Source organism: Staurois parvus, unplaced genomic scaffold, assembly GCF_062004578.1.
Source record: "Staurois parvus isolate SC_StPar_1 unplaced genomic scaffold, SC_StPar_1.0 ptg000077l, whole genome shotgun sequence".
Classification (NCBI taxonomy): Eukaryota; Metazoa; Chordata; class Amphibia; order Anura; family Ranidae; genus Staurois; species Staurois parvus.
Window position 1 is genome coordinate 1,568,145 of NW_028317873.1, and position 23,477 is coordinate 1,591,621.

A 23,477-nucleotide genomic window follows, 5' to 3' on the forward strand; every position below is an offset into this window, starting at 1 on the left:
CACGACTGTCCACCCAAAGTGTGGAGAGACTCACGTTTGTGAAAATGAATCAGGCGTCGATTAGTCTGGATTTCAAACCACCAGTTCCTGACACAACTGACTAAATCCGCCATGAATCATGCCCCAAACATGTGCCACTTTCAGGTCTCCTCACACTGCTGGTGTGTTCCATTTTTTGTCATAGGGTGCTGGCAGATTACGAGCCTCCCATAGCTGCTGCCAGGCCCCTAATCTGCCATGGGCCCCTATACCGCCTCCTCATGCTGCTGCCAAGTCCAGAGTCTCTCATGGGTCCCTGTACGGCCTCCCATTGCTGCTGTCTCCATCGCCACACTCTGCCATGTGCCACTTTCAGGTCTCCTCACACTGCTGGTGTGTTCAATTTTTTGACATAGGGTGCTGGCAGATTACGGGCCTCCCATAGCTGCTGCCAGGCCCCTAATCTGCCATGGGCCCCTATATACCGCCTCCTCATGCTGCTGCCAGGTCCAGAGTCTGTCATGGGTCCCTGTACGGCCTCCCATTGCTGCTGTCTCCATCGCCACACTCTGCCATGTGCCACTTTCAGGTCTCCTCACACACTGCTGGTGTGTTGAATTTTTTGACATAGGGTGCTGGCAGATTACAGGCCTCCCATAGCTGCTGCCAGGCCCCTAATCTGCCATGGGCCCCTATATACCGCCTCCTCATGCTGCTGCCAGGTCCAGAGTCTGTCATGGGTCCCTGTACGGCCTCCCATTGCTGCTGTCTCCATCGCCACACTCTGCCATGTGCCACTTTCAGGTCTCCTCACACACTGCTGGTGTGTTGAATTTTTTGACATAGGGTGCTGGCAGATTATGGGCCTCCCATAGCTGCTGCCAGGCCCCTAATCTGCCATGGGCCCCTATATACCGCCTCCTCATGCTGCTGCCAGGTCCAGAGTCTGTCATGGGTCCCTGTACGGCCTCCCATTGCTGCTGTCTCCATCGCCACACTCTGCCATGTGCCACTTTCAGGTCTCCTCACACACTGCTGGTGTGTTGAATTTTTTGACATAGGGTGCTGGCAGATTACGGGCCTCCCATAGCTGCTGCCAGGCCCCTAATCTGCCATGGGCCCCTATATACCGCCTCCTCATGCTGCTGCCAGGTCCAGAGTCTGTCATGGGTCCCTGTACGGCCTCCCATTGCTGCTGTCTCCATCGCCACACTCTGCCATGTGCCACTTTCAGGTCTCCTCACACTGCTGGTGTGTTGAATTTTTTGACATAGGGTGCTGGCAGATTACGGGCCTCCTATAGCTGCTGCCAGGCCCCTAATCTGCCATGGGCCCCTATACCGCCTCCTCATGCTGCTGCCAGGTCCAGAGTCTCTCATGGGTCCCTGTACGGCCTCCCATTGCTGCTGTCTCCATCGCCACACTCTGCCATGTGCCACTTTCAGGTCTCCTCACACACTGCTGGTGTGTTCCATTTTTTGTCATAGGGTGCTGACAGATTACGGGCCTCCCATTGCTGCTGCCAGGCCTGTAATCTGCCATGGGCCCCCGTACCACCTGGTCACGCTGCTGCTGGGTCCACAGTGTGACATGGGTCCCTGTACCGCCTCCCATTGCTCCCACTCTGCCATGTGCCACTTTCAGGTCTCCTCACACTCCTGCTGGTTTCCATTTTGTCATAGGTTGCTGGCAGATTACAGGCCTCCCATAGGTGCTGCCAGGCCTGTAATCTGCCATGGGCCCCCGTACCGCCTGGTCACGCTGCTGCTGGGTCCACAGTGTTTACATGGGTCCCTGTACCGCCTCCCATTGCTCCCACTCTGCCATGTGCCACTTTGAGGTCTCCTCACACTCCTGCTGGTTTCCATTTTGTCATAGGTTGCTGTATGGCCTCCCATTGCTGCTGCCTCCACCGCCACACTGTGGCTCCAAACACTGGTTTTGGCCCCGTGACTGGCCAAATGAGTGAAGTGTGCGGTGATTCTAAGATCGACGGCACTCATCTGCATGTCATACTGACTGACAGTATTATTTCTCTTCCCCAGCAGACTCCAAGGGCATTTAAATTAAAGGTACAGTGTTCTGCACTAATATTAAGTCTCTCTGAAGCCTAGAAACACCCTTTTTTAAGTTAAATTCACAGCGAATATATTCGACTCGAATCGAATATTGTGAATTTTTGAATACTTCGCTCATCTCTAATTCTGACACTGTGGGGAACTGATTTGTGTCACTGACATCATCATTGAAACCAATGTAGTGATCAGTGCTAAAAAAAAAAAGCAGTGGGCAAGAAGAGGTTAACATGAGGGGTAATCAAAGGGTTAACTGTGTGCAGGGAGTGTTTTACTGGGGGGCGGTGTGTGTGTTTCACTGTAAGCACACTGCTCTGGATGGCTGTTTTTTTTTTTGCCGCAGCAGGTTCTATACATCATGGGCGGACTGACAATTCGGGCACTGCCCGAGGGCCCGGGGTCAGTAGGGGGCCCCATGAAATGCCCCTGGTACCTTTTATAGGCTTTTTTTGACTGTGGGCGAGGACATAGGGGCCCCATGAGTTGTCAGTCCGCCCCTGCTATACATTGTACAGATGTGCAACTTTGCAGGTAGTTTAAGGTGACCCCCCCCCCTCCTCCCCAGGTATGATATTCAAAGGAATCTTTCTTGTTGATGAGGCTGCACTGATGGGCACTGATAGGCTGCACTGATGAGGCGGCACTGGTGGGCATTGATGAGGAGGCACTGATGATGCTAAACTAATATGCAGCAATGATGGGCACTAATAGGTGGCACTGACTGACAGCATGGCACTGTTGGGCACTGATGATAATCAGTGCCGATCTGCTGTGAAATTTGACAGTTATCGGCACTTTATTGCTGCTGATAACCAGCAACTGTATTTACTTTGTGATCTACTGTATCATTGGACACAGCTAATCACATAGTAAAAGGCCACTCTGATTGGCCTTTTAGATAGTCATGTGATCAGCTGTGTCCGTAGGAGGGGGTGCGCGTTCTGGGAGGAATTCATATGACGCCCTCCCAGAACTGGATATCCGTCATTCGGTTGTAGCGTTGTTGTAAAGTGGTTAAGCAATAAAAAATGACTGTCCCTTTAAAGACGTTGCTTGTCAAAACATGAACAATCGATGGCGAACAAAACACAGGGGTGTTCACCCATCACTACTGAGGACACAAGCAAAAGCAAACATTTTCTAATTATTGTTTTCTCTAACCAAATAAACATTGGTGGTACTAGGAAATAGAGGCTACTTTCCATGGGCAGCTGTAAATTACTTTTCTATTTTTCTAATTATGCTTTGCAATGCCACAAGGTAAAATTAGAGGGCAATTTTGGTAAAATTTCATGAAAAGTAAACTCGGTAATTATGGACACAAAGCAAGTGTGCTTCCTCATCCCAACCAGGGGCGGACTGACAACTCATGGGGCCCCTGGGCAATAGAGGATCATGGGGTCCCTGTGTCCTTGCCCAAACTCAAAAAAGCCTATGAAAAAAGTACCAGGGGCATCTCATGGGGCCCCCTATTGACCCCGGGCCCTCGGGCAGTGCCTGAGTTTCCAAATGGTCAGTCCGCCCCTGAGTACAACTGACAAAATGGCATGTTTCCAACTGAGAGTGCCATTGTTTTAAAAGGGTATAGAAACCTTTGAACAATTCTATATTTATTGATCAGATATAAATTAGATTCCCTCTATGATGCTATATTCCCAACTGTCTAGTTTTATTGGTACAGTATAAATTGTCTTTTAACTGGTAAAGTTTCCTGCACATTTTCAAGCTGTATTCTATCCTTCTGATGCTACAACGCTTCTTCTACATGTTCTAAATCTCACCTCGGAGGTGACAGATATGCCAAGATCAAGTCAGCTGAAAAGCTGTGCAATATCAAGTGCAAGGACAGGGCCTAACAAAATAGCTTTTTTTTAGTGTGCTTTTTTTCCTTCCATAAATCCACCTGAATGTATAGGTTTGTTAATTTCATTCTGATCAATTGATTTTCAAATCTTAAAGCAAAGACAGCACTATTGCTCACATCAGGCAACTAGAACTGATTTAGTTTCCCATAGAAAGAAAGTGGATTTGTGGCAATGAGCAGCTGCATCTTTCCTGCTTCAACTTTCATTTCTCCAGTTTTAATAGGATAGTCCTCCACCAGTGATTTAAATTACAATAATTAGTAATTAACCTAGGGAGGTAACCTAAGTAGTAAAAAAAAGTCTGCATGAAGTATTCCTAGTGTGTTTGGCTTGTGTGCTTTTCTGTATTCTGATAACATGGAATTAGGTGACCCAGCAGCAACTGAAGCAGCAGGCCAGCATATGAAAGATGAGTTGTCTGATAAATGTCAAAAACTCTTTTTGGAGTTCTTGGAAGAGTAAGTTCTATCATTCAGAAACTACTGAAATGATCTCAAGTGTTTTTCTGCCTAGGGTTGTTATTTTGAACAAATCATGATACAGCCGTGTCAAGTTGGTTGACCAGTAACTGTGTAAGACACTCCAATTCTCAAAAAAAAAAAGCATTGCATTAAAATAAAGCAGGCATATGATGATTTCTTCTGTGTCTATAGTCTAAATGTCATGTCTGTCTCATGATAAATCCTATAAAATAATTGGTAGCCAGGGATGCAGGCACAGGGGTCACAAACCTAAAATGAAAACTCTTGTAAATCTTTTGGTAAAGGAGAGGCAGTCTGATTTGCTCTAGATATGCACAGTATTCTTTTTAGTGGTTTTTTTTTTTTTTAAGATATTCTTCTGTGTGCTCTGAGCATTCATAATTACATTTAATGCCTGACTATTGAAGCTTTTTGAATATATACAATTTAACAAGGGCAGGTTGACCTTTTATTTACTTTTTCTGTAACGCAATTTAAAGTAGAGTATATTTTGCGCTTTGTATGTGTCCGGCTGACCATACACTGTAGAATGGCCTTTAGATATAGCATCAACTATGTAGCTGATATTGTATAAATTATTTGTTTGTTCAGCTATTATGTAGTTTTGGTAGATCCAAAGAAGACTTGTACAATCAGATTGTATAGTGTATGGCCAGCCTACCTTCAGTGTTTCTAGTATTTTACAATAGCTTTTCCTTAGTCTTGTAAAACATGTTCGCTTTGCTTAAGTCCTGGTTCACATCTGTGCGGGTGGGATCACTGCGGATCCGCACAAAAATCTGTGCAGCCACGCCACCTGCACAGAGGAATGCGGAGCCGCGGGCGGGTGCCATTAGGTCTAATGACACGCTGCTAGCAATGGAAAACGCAACCGTACTGGGAACTGAGGTTCCCATGCGGACTGCGTTTTCAGAAGTGCAGGGACCTCTTCCCTGCATGTCACAGGGCACAGGAGTCCATTCAAATGAATTGGCTCTCATGCCCACGCAAAACGCAACACGCATATATGTGGCTTAGGTGTGGTTCACACCAGTGTAGTTTGCGTTTGATCAGTTTTTGCAATGCTTTTTGCATTTCGCTTTGTGTTTTTACACACGCGTTATTGCTGCATTTTTAATGTAGTTTGCAGGGCTTTTTTTTTTCTTTTTTTCTTTTAAAGGGGAAATGTTTTCTGTTGCTGGGAAGAATAAAAATGCAAAATGTGGCAAACGCACTACATGCATTTCACCAGCATTGAACTCTATTGCAACAAAAATGCTGCTTTTTTTTTTTTGCATTTAAAAAGTCCCTGAGCCTTTCCACAGTGGCTGAAAAACACATAGATATGAACATGTCTCATAGGAAACTATGTTAAATGGACTGTAGTGCATTTCTGCAAAAAGTAATAAAACACAATGTGAACCAGGCCTAAGTCCATATTTCAGACCATGTTTCATTTCACAACCACATTCAGGGAGTGACCTCAATCATTGTTTCATAACCAGACCGCACACTTACCTAAATTACGGTATGTTTCTCCATGCACAATTCTGTTTTTGGTTGAATTTGAGGATCTTTGGAATGAGAGGTCCATGCACACTAGGGGGTGCATTTTTTTTTTTTTTTTTTTTTTTTAGCTAAATAGTATTCTATGTGCCCGTGCACACTAATTTCGGCTATTCTAGCATTTTGTGAGATTCAGTGTCTAGCAGCAGAAAAATAGTTTTTGTGTTTTTTGTTTTTTTTTTTGTTTTTTTTTTGTTAAAGGGGGAATGTTTTTGTTGCTGGGAAGAATTAAAAACACAAAACGTATACTGTAAAAACGCCGCTAAACAATGCTTGTTCCAGTGGTTTGTTTACCCAGCGTCTTTATTAGTGTTTTCTTAGCTTAAAAAAAAATGCCAGTGTGCATGGAACCTAAAAGTGCTGTCATTCGTGTACATTGAGTCCATTATTTTCTTCTATCCCATAGCAAAAGGTCTATACCTGGAGTAAAAAAAAAAAAAAAAAAAGCAGGCGCTTGAGAAATTGCCCGAGACACATTGGTTGTGGGTTGTGATGAACTGCAAGGCTTCAATGCTACATTTTTAGAAACTCGCACTGGTATAAATGTGGGTGCATTTAATTTTTGCTATGCCTTATGTTGAGGTATTTGTGCTATTATTACTATCTACATGCAAGCATATTAGTTCTTGTGGTAATTTTAGATGACTTTTGGCATAGTATTAAACTGACATGGTCAATGCTTTGCAAATCACAATATGCTCCCGAAAAACCAATGTCTGTAATCTGGAAGGGACAGGTATGATTTCAGGAACCGATGAAAAGATACATTTTTAATCTAGGCACTGCCCCACTATATTTTAAGGAAATGTAAATTTGTGTAAGTTGATAGAGATTCATATCTCAGAAAATATTTAATGTGTAGATTTTTACAGGTTCAAGCAGGGGTTGCTGGCTTCGCACTTTTCATTCCCAGTGTGAAAGCAGTTTCTGTACCAGGGGCGGACTGACAACTCATGGGGGCCCCAGGCAATAGGGGATCATGGGGCCCCTGTGTCCTTGCCCAAACTCAAAAAAGCCTATGAAAAAGGTACCAGGGGCTTCTCATGGGGCCCTCTATTGACCCCGGGCCCTCGGGCAGCGCCCGAGTTTCCAAATGGTCAGTCCTCCCCTGTTCTGTACTGTATACCAAGGGGTATTTTATTTATGGAAAACCTTTAGCTCAAAAGGTGGGTGGGGGGAGACTGTAACCAGGGGTGGACTGACCATTTGGAAACTCTGGCACTGCCCGAGGGCCCGGGGTCAGTAGGGGGCCACATGAGATGCCCCTGGTACCTTTTTCATAGGCTTTTTTGAGTTTGGGCAAGGAAACGGGCCCCATGATCCCCTATTGCCCGGGGGCCCCATGAGTTGTCAGTCCACCCCTGACTGTAACTGCTTTCAATGTATTAGCTGCAGTTTGGCTTCAGTTTGTTAGTGTATTATATCTGATAGTACATCCAACACTCCCCTCTTCCCCAGACTGACAATGCTGCTGTCCAAAGGTGCCCCTGTTGCTCCTGTGGGGGCACTCTTAATGTAGGAGGTGTTACTGGCCAGATCACCAAGTGAAAGCAGAGGAGAAGAAAGCTTAAAAAAAAGAAAACAAATGCAGCCATCACCTCTATGGATTGGTAAGCTTTTATATTACATTTTTTTTTCTTGTTTAATACTGTAATAACTAATATTTTTTGGTATGGAAATTACAAGTACAGTATTTGGTGCATACACGTTGAAGGAAGAAGTTCTCAAACTTTTTTTTTTATCTATTACAGATACAAAGGCAAAGATGGAAACAATTTGTATGTGTCTGCAGCAGAAGAGTTGATTAGACCAGAGAGAAATACTTTAGTGATAAATTTTACTGACATTGAGTTTTACAATCAGCAACTTGCAACCACAATACAAGAAGAATATTACAGGTAAATTGAGTTTTGATAATAAACAGTTGTTGTGAATGATATTCACAAACTTTCTCTGCTTCCTAACACATTGCATGTTCCCTCCCTCACAGCTCCTGTGACTGAGGAGAGAAGATGTCTGTGGCTGGCACATAAAAAAAAGTGTGAAATATTACTTAAAAGTAGTCATTGGGGGCATATTTATAACAGGGCGAGTGTAACATTTAACTGCATTTGCATTGTGGGGCATTTGTTTAACCCCTCGCCTACAGGGCACTTATACCCCCTTCCTCCCCAGGCCAATTTCCAGCTTTCAGCACTGTCGCACTTTGAATGACAATTGCGCGGTCGTGCAACACTGTACCCATATGACATTTTTATAATTGTTTTGAGACCGCTTTCTTTTGGTGGTATTTAATCACCTCTGGGATTTTTATTTTTTCTTAAACCAAAAACCACTGAAAATTTTGAAGAAAAAAATGTTTTTTCTTAGTTTTTGTTATACAATTTTGTAAATAAGTAATTTTTCTCCTTCACTGATGTGCACTAATGAGGCTGCAGTAATGGGCACTGATAGGCTGCACTGATGGACATTGATAGGTGGCACTTATGGGCACTGATGAGACACTGGTAGGTTGCACTGATGGGCATTGGCAGGCATCACTGATGGGCACTGATAGGTGGCACTGATAGGCACTAATGGGTGACATTGAAAGGCAGCTCAGATGGGCACTGATTTGTGGCATTGATGTGCACTGGTATGCACTGATTTGTGGCATTGATGTGCACTAGTATGCACTGGCATGTGGCACTGATGGGCACTGGCATGTGGCACTGATGGGCACTGGCATGTGGCACTGATGGGCACTGGCATGTGGCACTGATGGACGTATGATCAGTGTACATGTTCCCTCCGCGGAAAGCCGATTACCGGCTCTCCTCTCCTCTCGAGCTGTCAGCGTGACAGCTCGAGAGGAGGGAAATGCCTATAACCGGCATTTCCGTGTTTACATTTGATCAGCTGTGATTGGACACAGCTGACCACATGACCGAGCCGACATCTTCAGCTCTTTCTGTGATCCGCTGTGTCCCAGGGACACAGCGCACCGGCGATCGCCTGAGCCGCGCATGCGCGGTGAGAATGTAAGGACGTCATATGACATCCTATCAGAACGAGAGCACCACCTTGCACCCGTCATTGTACTACATAGCGGGCGGAAGGTGGTTAAATTTGTTTTTGGTTAATCGGCAGTGAAAGTCACAATTACACCTGCATTTGTAAGTAAGCGCTAAATGATTAAATATATATTAGGTTATTGAATTCATAGTTTAGTGGTATAACTCATATTGATTACTACATTAGGATTGTTTTATCAATAAATTCCAGTCAATGAGCCAAGAGCATAGTATTGGAAAATGCTAAATATACAAATTTACACTTTCCCTTTTGTTTTGACCATGCAGGAATACCATATGTATCAAAACTTCGGATATTAATACAAAAACACATTATGCGTTAAACTAAAACTGCATTTTCCGTATTTGTCTATTTCACTTCCTATTATAAGCTCTTCTGGGTATTTTTAAAAGCAAATAACCAAATTAGGGCCTCATATGTGCCTAGATATGGTGTGAATATAATTTTAGTATGCAAAGCAGTTACTGGGTAAACCAGAGAATACCAACAAATACTAGTCTGGTGTCAAAGGTTTTTATGACCCCCTGGGCATGAAAGGGCTACTTCCTAATAGGCTGCATGAAGATGTTGCCTGGTTTGGACTGAATATTTGATATGAGGTCAGGTAATGGAAGGAACTACAATATACGCTGAACAGAAGATGTGTAACTGACACATTGGGGACTTGTAGAAGAGAGGGACAGAACTACAAACATTTGCCCAGGACTGTATGATTTTTTTTATTTATTTATTACAACAGCAGTTTTCCAACCATTAATTTAGTGACCAGATAGAAATAGGCATTGTTGTCCTTACCATCTGGATTTCTAACAGTCAATGTAACTGTTGCATTCTAAACCACTTCTTGTCCCTTCTTGCACTGGATCGTGATCGTGCTCTTTCGGGTAGTGGGTGCCACATCTGCCTCCCCAACGGTGCGGTCATTTACTACAGCACATTCAGATGTGCCAATGATTTGTGTCCAGAACTCGCTGATCAGCTCAGATAGAAGAGAGCCCTGTGTTGGTAAAGACCACAGTGATGCAGTGTGTGTGTGTGTGTGTGTGTGTGTGTGTGTGTGTGTGTTGTTTTTTTTTTGGTGTTTGTTTTGTTTTTGCAAAGCAGGGAGTGAAAACTGGCACAATGCTCAGTAAAACAGTACACAATGTACATATTAAACTTGGTAGGCACTTAGCCCTTTGCACCTAAACGTTCCCTTCCCAGCCAGTGTCATTAGTACAGTGACAGTGTACATTATTAGCACTAATCACTATTTCCGTATCACTGGAGAGGTCAGTGTCATTTTAGTCCCCACCCAATGTCAGATTGGCCAATGCACGGTAACAGTCCCACTGTAAGTGGCTTGCCAGCACAATACTAGTATAAGCACTCATTTGTAGACACTAACACTTTCAAACAAACCAGTTAATATACACTCTTTGGTAAAAAAAAAAAAAATCCCAAACATGTAGCAAAATGCATTTTGGCCTACATTTATGAATGAAGTTGATGTGTGGTGTTTTTGTTTGTTTGTTTTTTTATTAGATATGTTTTATAGCAGAAAGAAAAATATTTTTTTCAAAATTATCAGTCTTTTTATTTTATATAATAAAAAAAAAACCCAGTGGTGTTGTACCACCAAAAGAAACCTCCTATTTCTGTAAATAAGATTTTATAAATTTAAATTGGGTACAGTGTTTCAGGACTGCGCAATTGCCAGCTAAAAAGCAAAAAATGGCCTGGTCATGAAGAGGGTGAAATTTTACGAAGCTCAATTTGGTTAAATTAAGTGTTTGAGTAGGGTATGCTGGAAAGGTTGTGACATTTTACCATCCCTGCTTTAAGAACCAAAACACACATGCCTTTATGCACTGCTCAAAAAAAATGAAAGGAACACTTTTTAATTAGAGTATAGCATCAAGTCAATTAAACTCCTGCGATATTGAACTGGTCAGTTAAGTAGCAGAGGGGGTTGTTAATCAGTTTCAGCTACTTTGGTGTTAATGAAATTAACAGGTGCACTAGATGGGCAACAATGAGATGACCCCCAAAACAGGAACAGTTTTTTACAGGTGGAGGCCACTGACATTTGTTTCCCTACTCCATCTTTTCTGACTGGTTTTCACTAGTTTTGCATTTGGCTAGTTTCAGTGTCACTACTGGTAGCATGAGGTGATACCTGGACCCTGCAGAGGTTGCACAGGCAGTCCAATTCCTCCAGGATGGCACATTAATGCGTGCCATTGCCAGAAGGTTTTCTGTGTCTCCCAGCACAGTCTCAAGAGCATGGAGGAGATTCCAGGAGACAGGCAGTTACTCTAGGAGAGCTGGATAGGGCTGTTGAAGGTCCTTAACCCATCAGCAGGACCAGTATCCGCTCCTTTGTGCAAGCAGGAACAGGATGAGCACTGCCGGAGCCCTACAAAATGACCTCCAGCAGACCACTGATGTAAATGTCTCTGACCAAACATTCAGAAACAGATTTCATGAGGGTGGCCTGAGGACCCAGTGTCCTCTAGTGGGCCCTGTCCTCACTGCCCGGCACCATAGAGCTTGATTGCCATTGAACACCAGAATTGGCAGGTCCACCACTGGCACCCTGTACTTATCTCACATGAGAGAGAGTTCACCCTGAGCACATGTGAGATATGCAAGTCTGGAGAAGCCATGGAGAACATTATGTTGCCTGTAACACCGTTCAGCATGACCGTTTTGGTGGTGGGACAGTGATGGTCTGGGAAGGCATATCCATGGAGAGACGTAAAGACCTCTACAGGATAGACAATGGCACCCTGACTGCCATTAGGTATTGGGATGAAATCTTTGGAACCATTGTCAGACCCTATGCTGGTGCAGTGGGTTCCTCCCGGTGCACGGCAATGCCAGGCCTTATGTGGCAAGAGTATGCAGGCAGTTCCTGGAGGATGAAGGAATTGATTTCATTGAATGGCCCCCACACTCGCCTGACCTAAATCCAATAGAACACCTCTGGGATATCATGTTTCGGTCCATCCAACAACACCAGGTTGCACTTCAGACTGTCCTTGATCGCAGCGATGGTCCAGATCTGGGAGGAAATACCATTCGCTGTCTCATTACGAGCATTCCCAGACGTTGTCAGGCATACATACAAGCACATGGGGGCAATACAAACTACTGAGTACCATTTTGAGTTGCTGCAATTAAATTTCAGCAAAGTGGACTAGCATGATGCATCATTTTTTCACTTTGATTTTTGGGGTGTCTTTGAATTCAGTCCTCTGTAGGTTGATAATTTGAATTTCCATCAAACGATGGGGCATCCTTATGTTTCTAACACATTACCCCGTCCATATCAGTATAGATATCCAGCATATTTTTCCCCATTGAGATCTGATGTGTTTTCAAAGTGTTTCTTTTTTTGTTATCATTGCTGCACAGGAGAATCTTATAGGTGGGGGCCTATTTCAGCTATCTTGTTAAATTTATTTCTCATTGGAGAGATCTACATTATTTTTTTAGTGAAATGTTAGTCTAAACCTGTGGACCCAGATGGGAGAAATCGCCTCACACTCATGACAGGTCAGGCAGGGTAGATTTTCTGTATATTCCTTTCTCATTAATAATCCAGGTGACATTATGCAATTTTTGAAAGAATTTGTGTTTTCCATTATTTACTTTTACATCATATATTAAGTAAACTATCTGCTACAATAAAGTATAACAATTTTAAAGTCAATTGAATATGTATCACTGTTTGTTATAGAGTATATCCCCACCTTTGTCGCGCTGTCCGTAGTTTTGTCCGACAACTAGGCAATACTCCAGCAAATAAGGAGTTCTATGTTGCATTTTCAGACTTCCCTGCACGACAAAAGTAAGTTGTTTTTTTTTTTTTTTTTTTTTTTTGCCTAATCCATTTTAATAGAGACATTATAAAAGGGTATTTACTCATGTGATCTTTAATTTATGTTCAAACAACTATGCAAAATTTATTTTATTTTTTTTGATGCATGTTTTCAGTTTTTTGTATGTTCACAATAATCCAAATTAAGTGTGTATACACTGTAACATGCTTAATATAAATATATGATGTTTTCATACCTCTTCTTAAAAATTTACTGAAATATTTTAACTTGTAGGATACGAGAACTCAGTTCTTTAAAAATTGGGACATTACTGCGCATTAGCGGGCAAGTGGTGAGGACTCATCCTGTACACCCTGAACTTGTCAGTGGAACATTTCTTTGCATGGACTGCCAATCTGTAGTCAAAGATGTGGAGCAGCAGTTCAAGTACACACAGCCAACTATCTGCAAAAATCCAGTTTGTGCAAACAGGCGAAGATTTACACTGGATACAAATAAGTCTCGTTTTGTGGATTTCCAAAAGGTAGGATGTCTGCTGAAAACACAATGGAAGTACAATATCCTATATTAATTGGTCAGAATGCACTTCAGTAAACTGTTCTTTAGGCTACTGAGAATTTTTAAAATTGGTATTTAACCACTTGCCTACCAGACACTTTTCCCCCTTCTGCCCAGTCCAATTTTCAGCTTTCAGCACTGTTGCACTTTGATGACAATTGCGTGGCTATGCAACACTGTACCCAAATGAAATATTTATTTCTCTTTTTTTGAGACAGAGCTTTATTTTGCTGCTATTTTAATCACCACTGGGTTTTGTATTTTTTCTAAACAGACAGACTAAACTGAAAATTTTGAAGAGAAAATATTTTTTTTTGTTTAGTTTGTTATGAAATTTAGTAAATTAAGTATTTTTTTTTCTCCTTCACTGATGTGCACGAATGAGGATGCAGTGATGGGCACTGATGGGCATCACTGGCACTGTTGGCAGCACTGACTGGCACTGTTAGGCGGCAGTGATGGGCACTGATGGGTGGCAATTATGGGGCTACACTGATCAGCAGGACACTGATGATCAGTGAACATGTCCCCTCTGAGGAATGCTGCTTACCGGCTCTCCTTACGCGCTGTCAGCTTAAGGAGAGGACTGCCGATAACCAGCATTTTCTGTTTACATGCGATCGGCTGTGATTGGACGCAGATGATCACATGACAGAGCCAACGTTATCGGCTTTTTACTGCGATCAGTCATCCATTGTGTCCCAGGGACATGGTGCACCACCACTCGCCGGGGCGTGAATGCACAGCTTAAAGTGGGAGGACGTCTTAGGACGATTAATTACAGATGGTATTCTTCAGCTCAGGGGCCAGGCCTCAATTGTGGAGTTACTTAATTTCATCTTTTGGCGTAAGAATGGGAATCGCCTGAATTTTTTAAGACGGCCAAACTTTTGTAGGGAAGCCCCACATGTAGGGTATTTTTGGTCTAGGATATCTATGGCAATACAGGCACATTTGTCATTTTTGGGCTTTGCCATCTGAGATGCCTAAAAGGAAAATATAAATGTGCGGGTCAGGTGTCAGACACCGTCTGGCGGTACCTCTAGCAGTCCACAGAACAGGATTCCCCAGAGCGCGGAATCTAAGTCCCAGTCTGCTTGTTCCCCAGGGCCCCTGATGGTAGGGATGGACTTGGAGCAGACAGTGACCAGGTCGCCGGCCCCTGAGTACACCCACCCGTGGTAGAGGGATCCGCCAGAGGTATATACAGGTGGAGAGGCTGACGTGAAGAGGCAGAAGGCCTGAGCAGTGAAGACTGGATCCGTGCAGGACGTATGGATGGCAGAGAAGTGTGCATGGTCAGACGGGCCGGTTCAGTAACGGTGGGGTCAGCGCAGTACAAGGCAGCAGGCAAAGAGTAGTCAGGTCACTCGCTGGGTTCGGTAACAGGAGTTCAGATCGATAGGAATATCTAGGAGAGTAGTCAAACGAGCCAGGGGTCAGAGCAGGAGACAGTCAGTCAGTCAGTCAGTATCAGGCAGGGTCGGCAACAAGTCAAACAGCAGATACATATGATAATTAGACCATATGGCAACTAGTGTCTGTGCAGGGCTGGTTTAAATAGGGTGCCCTGCGCCGTCATTGGTGCCAGGCACGCATCTGCGAACGCGAGTGCGCATGCACGCCCGCCGCCCAGGTCCTAGCGCCAGTGGATTAGGGTGCATTGGCGTTCTGTGCATGCGCAGATCCGTGCGCTGGCTGACAGGGATCTAGCTGCAGTCATTATTTGCACTTTATTATGAAGGTGTATTTATGGTAGAACTCTCTGTGAACACAATCTATTATGAAATCTTGAAGGGAATGCGTAGCCAGGAATAACTTTAAAAAGCTGCTTGAGATACCATATCAATTCAGTAAGGTTTACCGCCTTAGGAACACCCCTGAATTTTCATAGTTTTATTGGTCCCATCTTTCAGATCAGCAATTTTATCTGAGTTGTTGCATATCGGTCATTGTGTGCATTTACTAGCTCAAACGTTTTTTGCATACTCTCCCATCTTTGTTGTTTTTCTACAAGGTCAGTATACTCCCCAATAAGCTCCATGTTGAACTGAACTTTTGTAAGCTGGATTTGCCTAAATCACATTGTAGTTCTCTCCTTAGAGACAATAGCATGTGTTTTTTGAAGGAATGCTCTAAAGATGGGTTGTCTGTCGTGCGTTGAGTATTATTTATTATTATTTTTTTTATTCACCAGAGCCTTATTGCAGGGAGAAGCAATATGAGATGTGCTGTTGTTTGTTCTGACCAGGGGTGGACTGACCATTTGGAAACTCGGGCAATGCCCGAGGGCCCGGGGTCAGTAGGGGGCCCTATGAGATGCCCCTGGTACCTTTTTCATAGGCTTTTTTGAGTTTGGGCAAGGACACGGGCCCCTTGATCCCCTATTGCCCGGGGGCCCCATGAGTTGTCAGTCCGCCCCTGGTTATGACTTTCTTTCATGATGAGGTGGATTTTAGGAGTCAAGTCCTCAGTATCTGATAGGAGGCCGCAGCTCTGAAAGCAGCGCTGCTTCCTTCACTCTTACACCTCACCCACAGACTTGGAGAAGAAGTTCTGAGCCTTCAGGAGCCCAGCCACTTTGAAGGGATGTTGAAGGATGAGGGATATTGGCCCCCTCTCAGGAAGGCTCAGGAAGTGGCTGGTGTCACTGATGTATCCTTCAATGTGGAAGCTCAGCACCCTACTCAGGCAGACATTAAGGCTGACCATACACTATACAATTTTCTGTCCAATTTCCTTTAGATTTACCTTCAACTATGTAGTGCAACAGCCTGCCTAATTGGATACAATTGAAAGTGTTGTTTAGGTTTGACATACCATTATATGGTTTTTGGTAAATCTAAAGCAAAATGCTCAAGAAAATTGTATAATGTATGGCCAGCCTTAGTCTATGGTTAAGCCACGCGAACCCCCTCCCGCCAGTTTATTATATGGGTTTGGTCTTTGTATGGCTTTGCAATTTTGGTAAGGCTATAATCTTTAGTATGGTAGTGATTTTCTTATTTGGGTGCCAGATCAGATCAAAAAGCTTAGTGTTACTAAATCCAGGACTCTGCATTCACTATATCTGGTCTCCCACAGTACACCAAATATGAAAGTTCAATTATTTTAGTAAAAATAAGCTGCTAAATACCTTTCTCATCAGCACTGTATAGCAGTCTTGTGGCTTCTATCTGTGTCCAGACCAGCACTAGCTAAAGCTTGTAGGAGGAGTTTTAATTTTGCTCTAGGAGGCTGCAGAACCCTTGACCTCTGTCTGGACAGTGCTGATTGGCCCTGTGTTGATCACATGCACTTTCCCAAGGAAAAAAAAAACCTTTCTAGCAAAACACATCAAACTGAGCATGTGCAGAGTGTCTCCACACGATATGTCTTATCGGGAGATAAGGGGGACACTTTAAGAAGGGGAGGATCAGAGAAGTCAGGATCAAACAGCCTTTTTACACAATGCAGAGGATTGACCCCTTAGGTTCCACAGTGAGTATAACCAGGATGCTTTACTGGATACACAGATTGCTTCTAACTGTTGTGGGTTTAGTAACACTTCAAGAACCCTTTCTTTAATGCAAATAAATGCAACTTTTGCAGCAAAAAATATAATACGTGATTTGCTTGGACTTGTCACACACACGGCTTTGGATGGATTTTTCTTGTTTTGCAACTTTAGGGTTCAACTACAGTCAAGTAGCCACAAATGCAATTATGTTGTAGTCTATTGCTAGTGTTTTATGGCACAGTTACTGTATTCTGAGTGTTCTTGCATCTTTACAGACCCCCCCCCCCCCCCCCCCCAGTGCTTGCCACAGACCTAGACTGATGCAGTTAAATGGTCACGTAACATAATTCTATATTGTTTGTAATACATTTTGTATAGGGGTTGTCGACAGTCCATACGATTATGGACAGTTTGTAAAAATCCCACTGAAATGTTTTGCAGTGCATGACCGAATTATTCCTTTGCATGAAACATGTTCCTCCCAGGGGTGGACTGACAACTCATGGGGCCCCCGGGCAATAGGGGATCATGGGGCCCCTGTGTCTTTGCCCAAACTCAAAGCACACCCAAAAAAAGCTTATAAAAAAGGTACCAGGGGCATTTCATGGGGACCCTACTGACCTCGAGCAGTGCCTGGGTGCTCGAATGGTCAGTCCGCCCCTGATCCCTCCTTCTCTGGAAAATAAACAATCTGCATCTTTAACCCCTTGCCCTCTGGGGGGGGAACTGACTTGGTTTCACTGACATCCCCAGTGACACCAATACAGTGATCAGTGCTAAAAAAAGCACTGACACTGTACTAATGGCAATGGGCAGGAAGGGGTTAACATGAGGGGTGATCAAAGGGTTACCTGTGTGCAGGGAGTGTTGTACTAGGGGGCCATGCCAGTGTGCTTCACTGTAAGCACACTGCTTTGGATGGCTGTGCTGTGCTCAAGCTGACTGGGAGAACTGTTGGTAAACAAAACAGTCATCCTCCCCATTGGAGATCTTCCGTAATCACCAGGTGCCAGTGAGTAATCGCCGGCTGGGACCCGGTGATTGACAACCGCGAATGGTGGCGCAGATAGGGCCCGCACCCCCTACCTGGAAATGCAAAATCTCTAGTAACACAGGTAAATGGCTGTAGGCATGTAAGCCAAGAATGAAGTGCCACCAACTGGATATGCAATACTCTGCTAGTGGTCAGGAAGGTGCTCCCCACAGTAGCTTTTGGAGAAGCTGCATGTTATTATGCTCTAGCCCAGCTACCTTCATGCCCGTTCTGACAGTGGAGTGCTTTTCACTTGGCTGCAGATCACTTGCCCTGCAACAACCATCTCATCGGATATGACCCCCTCTGAGATGTTGAGGGGAGGGATGGTGAGGAACCTCTCTTAGCTGGGCATATCCAGTTATGCAGAGTGATGTGAGGAAGAGTTAAAGGGACCTGTGTCTCAAACTGAACTAGGTGAGTTAATGTACACTCCACCACACAACAGCAATTAGCATTTAATGGCACCCATTTGTGTGCTGTAGATACAAAGATTTCATGAGGAAACCTACAGAAAACTAATTATCTACACCCTTCTAGGTAGCAAGTTGACTAGTGGGTTTCCAATTTTTTATATATATATATATATATATATATATATATATATATAAACCTGGTTCCAAACTGTCCCTTATTTGGAACAATGTCCTTTTGCACCCCCCCCCCCCTTTTTTCCTCTCCAGTTGTCCATCTTGTTGATCTGATGTATATATCTCTGCAATACAGTGTTATTTACTATCAAATGTGTTATATACACCTAACCTTTCATCAGATTTATACATTTCATTTATTTAAAAGCCAATAAAAAGGAATAGTGCTGAAAGCACTTGGGTGATTAACCAACCATTGTTTGTGTATGAATACTTTGACCCACACAACAAGGTTGTCCTCTGTCTGCATGCATTGTGCAAAAAGCTGTGGAACCTTCCCATCTCAGAAGGTATCTGTCAGGAACCATTGCGACGCATGGGTCTACACATGCGTAGGTGTCTGTCAAGACATGCAGGCAGCACGGCACTAGGACCCAGGCGCACCCGTCTGACAGTACTGAGCAGGCACTAGGACCTAGGCTGCACCTGTCAGGTGCAGGGCGGGCTACTTAAACCAGCCCTGCACAGACACTTGTTGCCGAATGGTCTTTCTGCGATTCCTGTTATCTGATACCTGTGTTGTGAGTACTATTGATCCGGATTGTCTGACCTTGCTGCCTTCTCTTATCCTGACCCCCTGGCTTTTCTGACTTTGCTCCTGGATGTTCCCCTTTAGATCTTATCTCCTGTTACTGACCTGGCGTGTGACCCGACCATTCTTTGCCTACTGTTTTGTACCGCACCGACCCCCCCCGGCTACCGACTCTGCTTGTTTGACTTAGCTCTCGCTCCTCCATCCATCCATTCCTCTAGGTCCCCCCTGGTCCCCTCACATCAGACTCTCGCCCTGTGGGAGCCTCTGGCAGACTCCTCTACCACCGGTAGGGATATCCAGTAGCTGCGACCTGGTCTCGGAGCGCTCCAAGTCCATCCCCACCATCAGGGGCCCTGGTGAACAAGTGCTCCGGAACTTGGACTCTGCGCTCTGGGGAGGCCCTATCAGTGGATTTCTAGAGGTGCTGCCAGGTGGTCCCTTACAGTATCATTGTTTTAAATTCCCTTTTGTAGTATAACGTGTCACACGTTAGGTGTGTGATCAAGGCCAGGAATCGGTAAACAACCACATTGAGTCCTGAAAATGGTTAAACAATTCATATTGTAGAGAGGTTGGTCAACAAGCAAATGTTAAACTGTAACCACTTGCACTAGTACAATGGCGTAAGTAACTGGGTCACAAACTTGAGACAACTGTTCCAAATACTCTTGTACTCAAATTCAGTAACAATGACGGTACATGCACAAATACAGTAATGTTGGCAGCCCACAGTATTTTTCAGTATTGCATATGTCCCAAGCAGCTCTGTCTGAGTTTTCCCTGAGGCCAAGTCACCTGACAATTATGGTTCCTCTCCCTAACCTAGCCATTCGTAAAACGTGTTCCAACCTCAACAGGGCATGCTATTTATTAGCATTGCCCATAGTAAAGCGGGCCAAGGAGATCATTTAGTCATGGTGTCCAATCTGACCAGAGCTCTCCTGATGACACTTAGTTTGCAGAGGAATAATGTCCCTTCCAGTCTCTATTCTCCCATGCCCAGCTGCACTGTACAAAACACCCACAACATGTAGACCGGTAACATTTTGTGTGTGTTTTTTTGTTTTTTAGTTTTTTTGTTTTTTTGTTTTGTGACCATTATTGTCATGCACTGTACCGATCCAATACAGTTTTTTGTTTTATTCCACAGTGGCTTTAATGAGTGTTGTCTTTACAACTTGCAGATTTGTGGAGCTTCTCTGATGCCATCTTAAAACAAGTAGCATTATAATATAGTAAAACAAAGTGATTAACAGAACCAACCAAACTTTCCCCTTCTGTTAATCTCATCCCTATTTTTGCTGCTAACCTGCTCATGATTTCTGCTATGCTGCTTGTTACAGGACAGCAACAGGCAGCCTTCACAGCCTTTCTTCTATTTACTTGATCTTACCAGGGGCCGACTGACAACTCATGGGGCCCCCAGGCAATAGGGGATCATGGGGCCCCGTGTCCTTGCCCAAACTCAAGAAAGCCTATGAAAAAGGTACCAGGGGCATCTCATGGGGCCCCCTACGGACCCTGGGCCCTCGGGCAGTGCCCGAGTTTCCAAATGGTCAGTCCGCCCCTGAATCTTACTAACCACTGATGTGCTTGAAGGGGTGACTAGAAACCCTGGTATCTCACTTCAGGTCAGTGGCCTCCGTACTGATCATGGAAGTGGGCATGCTCCTGCTTGAATCAAACTATTTCTTAACATCTGTTATGCAGTAGCCTCACCTGGTAGTAAAGTATTGCTTGGTTGTGGTGACTGGCATTGTTTGAAATGTATCTAAAAAGGACAGTTTACTAGGGAATAAGTAGAGACATATTTGGGTTTGGTTGGTTGATGGTTAGCTTAAATTCTGAAAGTTAACCTGAACCATATTACAATTGACATGACCCAATAGAAACCAATATTTTTCTGATTGTTTGGAGTGGAATAGATCTGCACAAGAAGAAAGTGAAACTAAGTGTGAGGAGGAAGGGGCTGACAGTCTAAGTTTCTTCAAATATATATATTCTGTTAAGCCAAATTAGTTAACAAACATGGATGTTTAAGCAAATCACATATGCTGGAATGTTATTGTTTCAGTTGAATAAATCTATTTAAATTGTTATTAAGGTAATGAATATTTTTCTCCTTCCTAAGTACAACAGAAAAGTTGTCCAAATATGAATGATTAACCTATTAAACTGGGGATAAAAAAACTAATATGAAAAGTTGTTATTCTAAAAATCTTCATCTACTTGCATATTAAAGTTATAGCAACAAGAATTAGTCTTTTATGTAGAAAACTAGGATTTACATCCAGCCTTACTGACTAGTGATTTAAATCGTGATTTAAATCAAATGCACCCTGGTCAAGACCAATGTACTGTAATGGTCACTTATGTAAGAGGGGCCAGGGAATATAGCTTGGTGTAATGACACCTATAGCAGTCCCCTCTCCTAGAAGCCAAGCCTACTGGACAGTGGCAGCCCCCAGATGCCATTTTTACTGACCAGGGAGTACAGGATGCTTTGGTAAGGAAGAGCAAAATAGTTCCTGTGGTTCCAAGAGTGCAGCTGTCCACAAGGGATGGCTGAGACTGCTGTCCTGCAGGAATCTAGGCAGTCAGACATGCAGATGGGTCACTTCAGGTGGCAGGCAGAGACCTGCTCATTGAACAGTCAAAGAATCAGTCCAGACAGCAGGCAGAAGCATGGAAAATAAACAGGCCAGGGTTAGTACAGGCAGAGGCAACACTGTACTCATATGGTGGTGATCAGAAACACTGTTGCTGCCTTACACTGGTCTGGTGACACTGGGAGTGGTGTGGTGGTGCTCAAAGAAACTGGTCTGGTGTGGTGGCAATCAGGAACGCTGATTCTAGCTGGTATGGCAACACTGTGACTGGCGATACTAACTGGCTACACAGGGCTTATTCACATGCAAGGTTGGGGGCTGTAAAATCCTTGTGACTTACCACCCTTCAACCATTACCCCCTTTATCGCCAAAGGCAGTGGCTGGGGATGTACACATGCTGCAACTATGGCAGGAATGATACCTCCTATATGCGCGCTGATCGCAAGTGAATAGGGTTGCTTGTGCAGGGTCCTAGGGGTTAAAAAGCATGTGGTGAAGGTGATACCATGCCTCCTCACTGCCGGTCAAATGCTTCTTATAGAGTGATCTGAACATCAAAAGAGAATTCTACATGAGAATGCTTTCTTATGGTGACACTATGCATGCCCATTTGAAGGGGGGGGGGGGTACCATGTTGGGGGGACCCCTTGTCAAAGCACCTTGCCTTCATGTTATGGACAAAGGCCTACCCCACCACAATACTGGCCAAGTGGTTAAGGGTCTGCAAGAGGGTTTATTGAAATCTGAAAGCCCCATTTAAAAAAAAAAATAAACATGAGTAAGCGGTAGATACTGTTCATTCACAAAAAAGTAACCAGAAAATAAGCACACAAACTCTGAAAATCCTTTATTTAAAAAAAAAAAATTAAATCCGTTGTAAACTACATCATACAGTGATGAGATCCTTGCCAATCACAAAGACGCCTGCCAAAATAAAACACACCCGCTGGCCAAAACTATTGCTTTCATTGCTATTTCTTAACAAATGATGGTATTTGGTCAATGAAATCGGTCATTGACCAAATTTATAGCTGTATATGGTCGGTAATAAAAAGTGATAAAGCGAGCGCTTCAGAATATGGTATCAAAAAGCAGTTTGCATAAGATTGTTGGGAAGGGGTTAATTTGGCCCCTAGGATGATCTGTGAGACCCCGTCAGAATTCTGAGAGCACACCACGAAGGGCCACAGAGACAGGTTGGTTCTGGTATGCTCATTTATTGGTAGCATGAACAGCAATTAAATACAAAACCGTTATGGAGGGAGGATGTCCCTTCATCCAATCAGATTATTACAGCCAATACCAAATCAACCAATCAGAACAGTTATGGAGGGAGGATATCCCTCCATCCAATCAGAACATCATTAGCTAAGCATATTTTATAACATGATTATATAAAAATGTTTTGGTCTGCAAGAATCCAAAGTTCGCTTATCTGTAAATAGTGTGGTTTTTTTTTTTTTTTTTTAACAAATTTCGGGCAGGTTGACATGACATATTAGAATTACAATAAACAGTAGCCGAGTAAACATGCAGTATTGATTTTTGATCAAAGTTCTCTATCTGTGGAGGAAAATAAAATGTTAGTTTTTTTTTTTTCAGATTTATTAAAGTAGATTTTAGACTGGCATAAAAGATTAACCCTTTCTCCCACAAAGATTAACCCCTGAAATCCTAAACATATTAGAAAAAAATGCAGCGCTCTTAATATAGTGAGATAGTGACAAATAATGCGCAATCTTTA

The 23,477-nt window shown here is 43.7% G+C and overlaps 1 protein-coding gene across 4 annotated transcripts in view; it reads left to right on the plus strand.

Annotated features, from left to right (window-relative positions):
- The first annotated feature begins 4,276 nt into the window (after positions 1 to 4,276).
- Positions 4,277 to 23,477, plus strand: part of LOC149469272 (maternal DNA replication licensing factor mcm6) — a 128,105-nt gene continuing 108,904 nt past the window's right edge. For all 4 annotated transcript variants that reach the window (XM_089669484.1, XM_089669483.1, XM_089669482.1 and 1 more), the window contains exons 1-4: positions 4,277 to 4,377; positions 7,698 to 7,844; positions 12,746 to 12,856; positions 13,122 to 13,371. In XM_089669484.1, coding sequence (XP_089525610.1) covers positions 4,277 to 4,377; positions 7,698 to 7,844; positions 12,746 to 12,856; positions 13,122 to 13,371 — 609 coding nt within the window. The remainder of the gene's footprint in view (positions 4,378 to 7,697; positions 7,845 to 12,745; positions 12,857 to 13,121; positions 13,372 to 23,477) is intronic.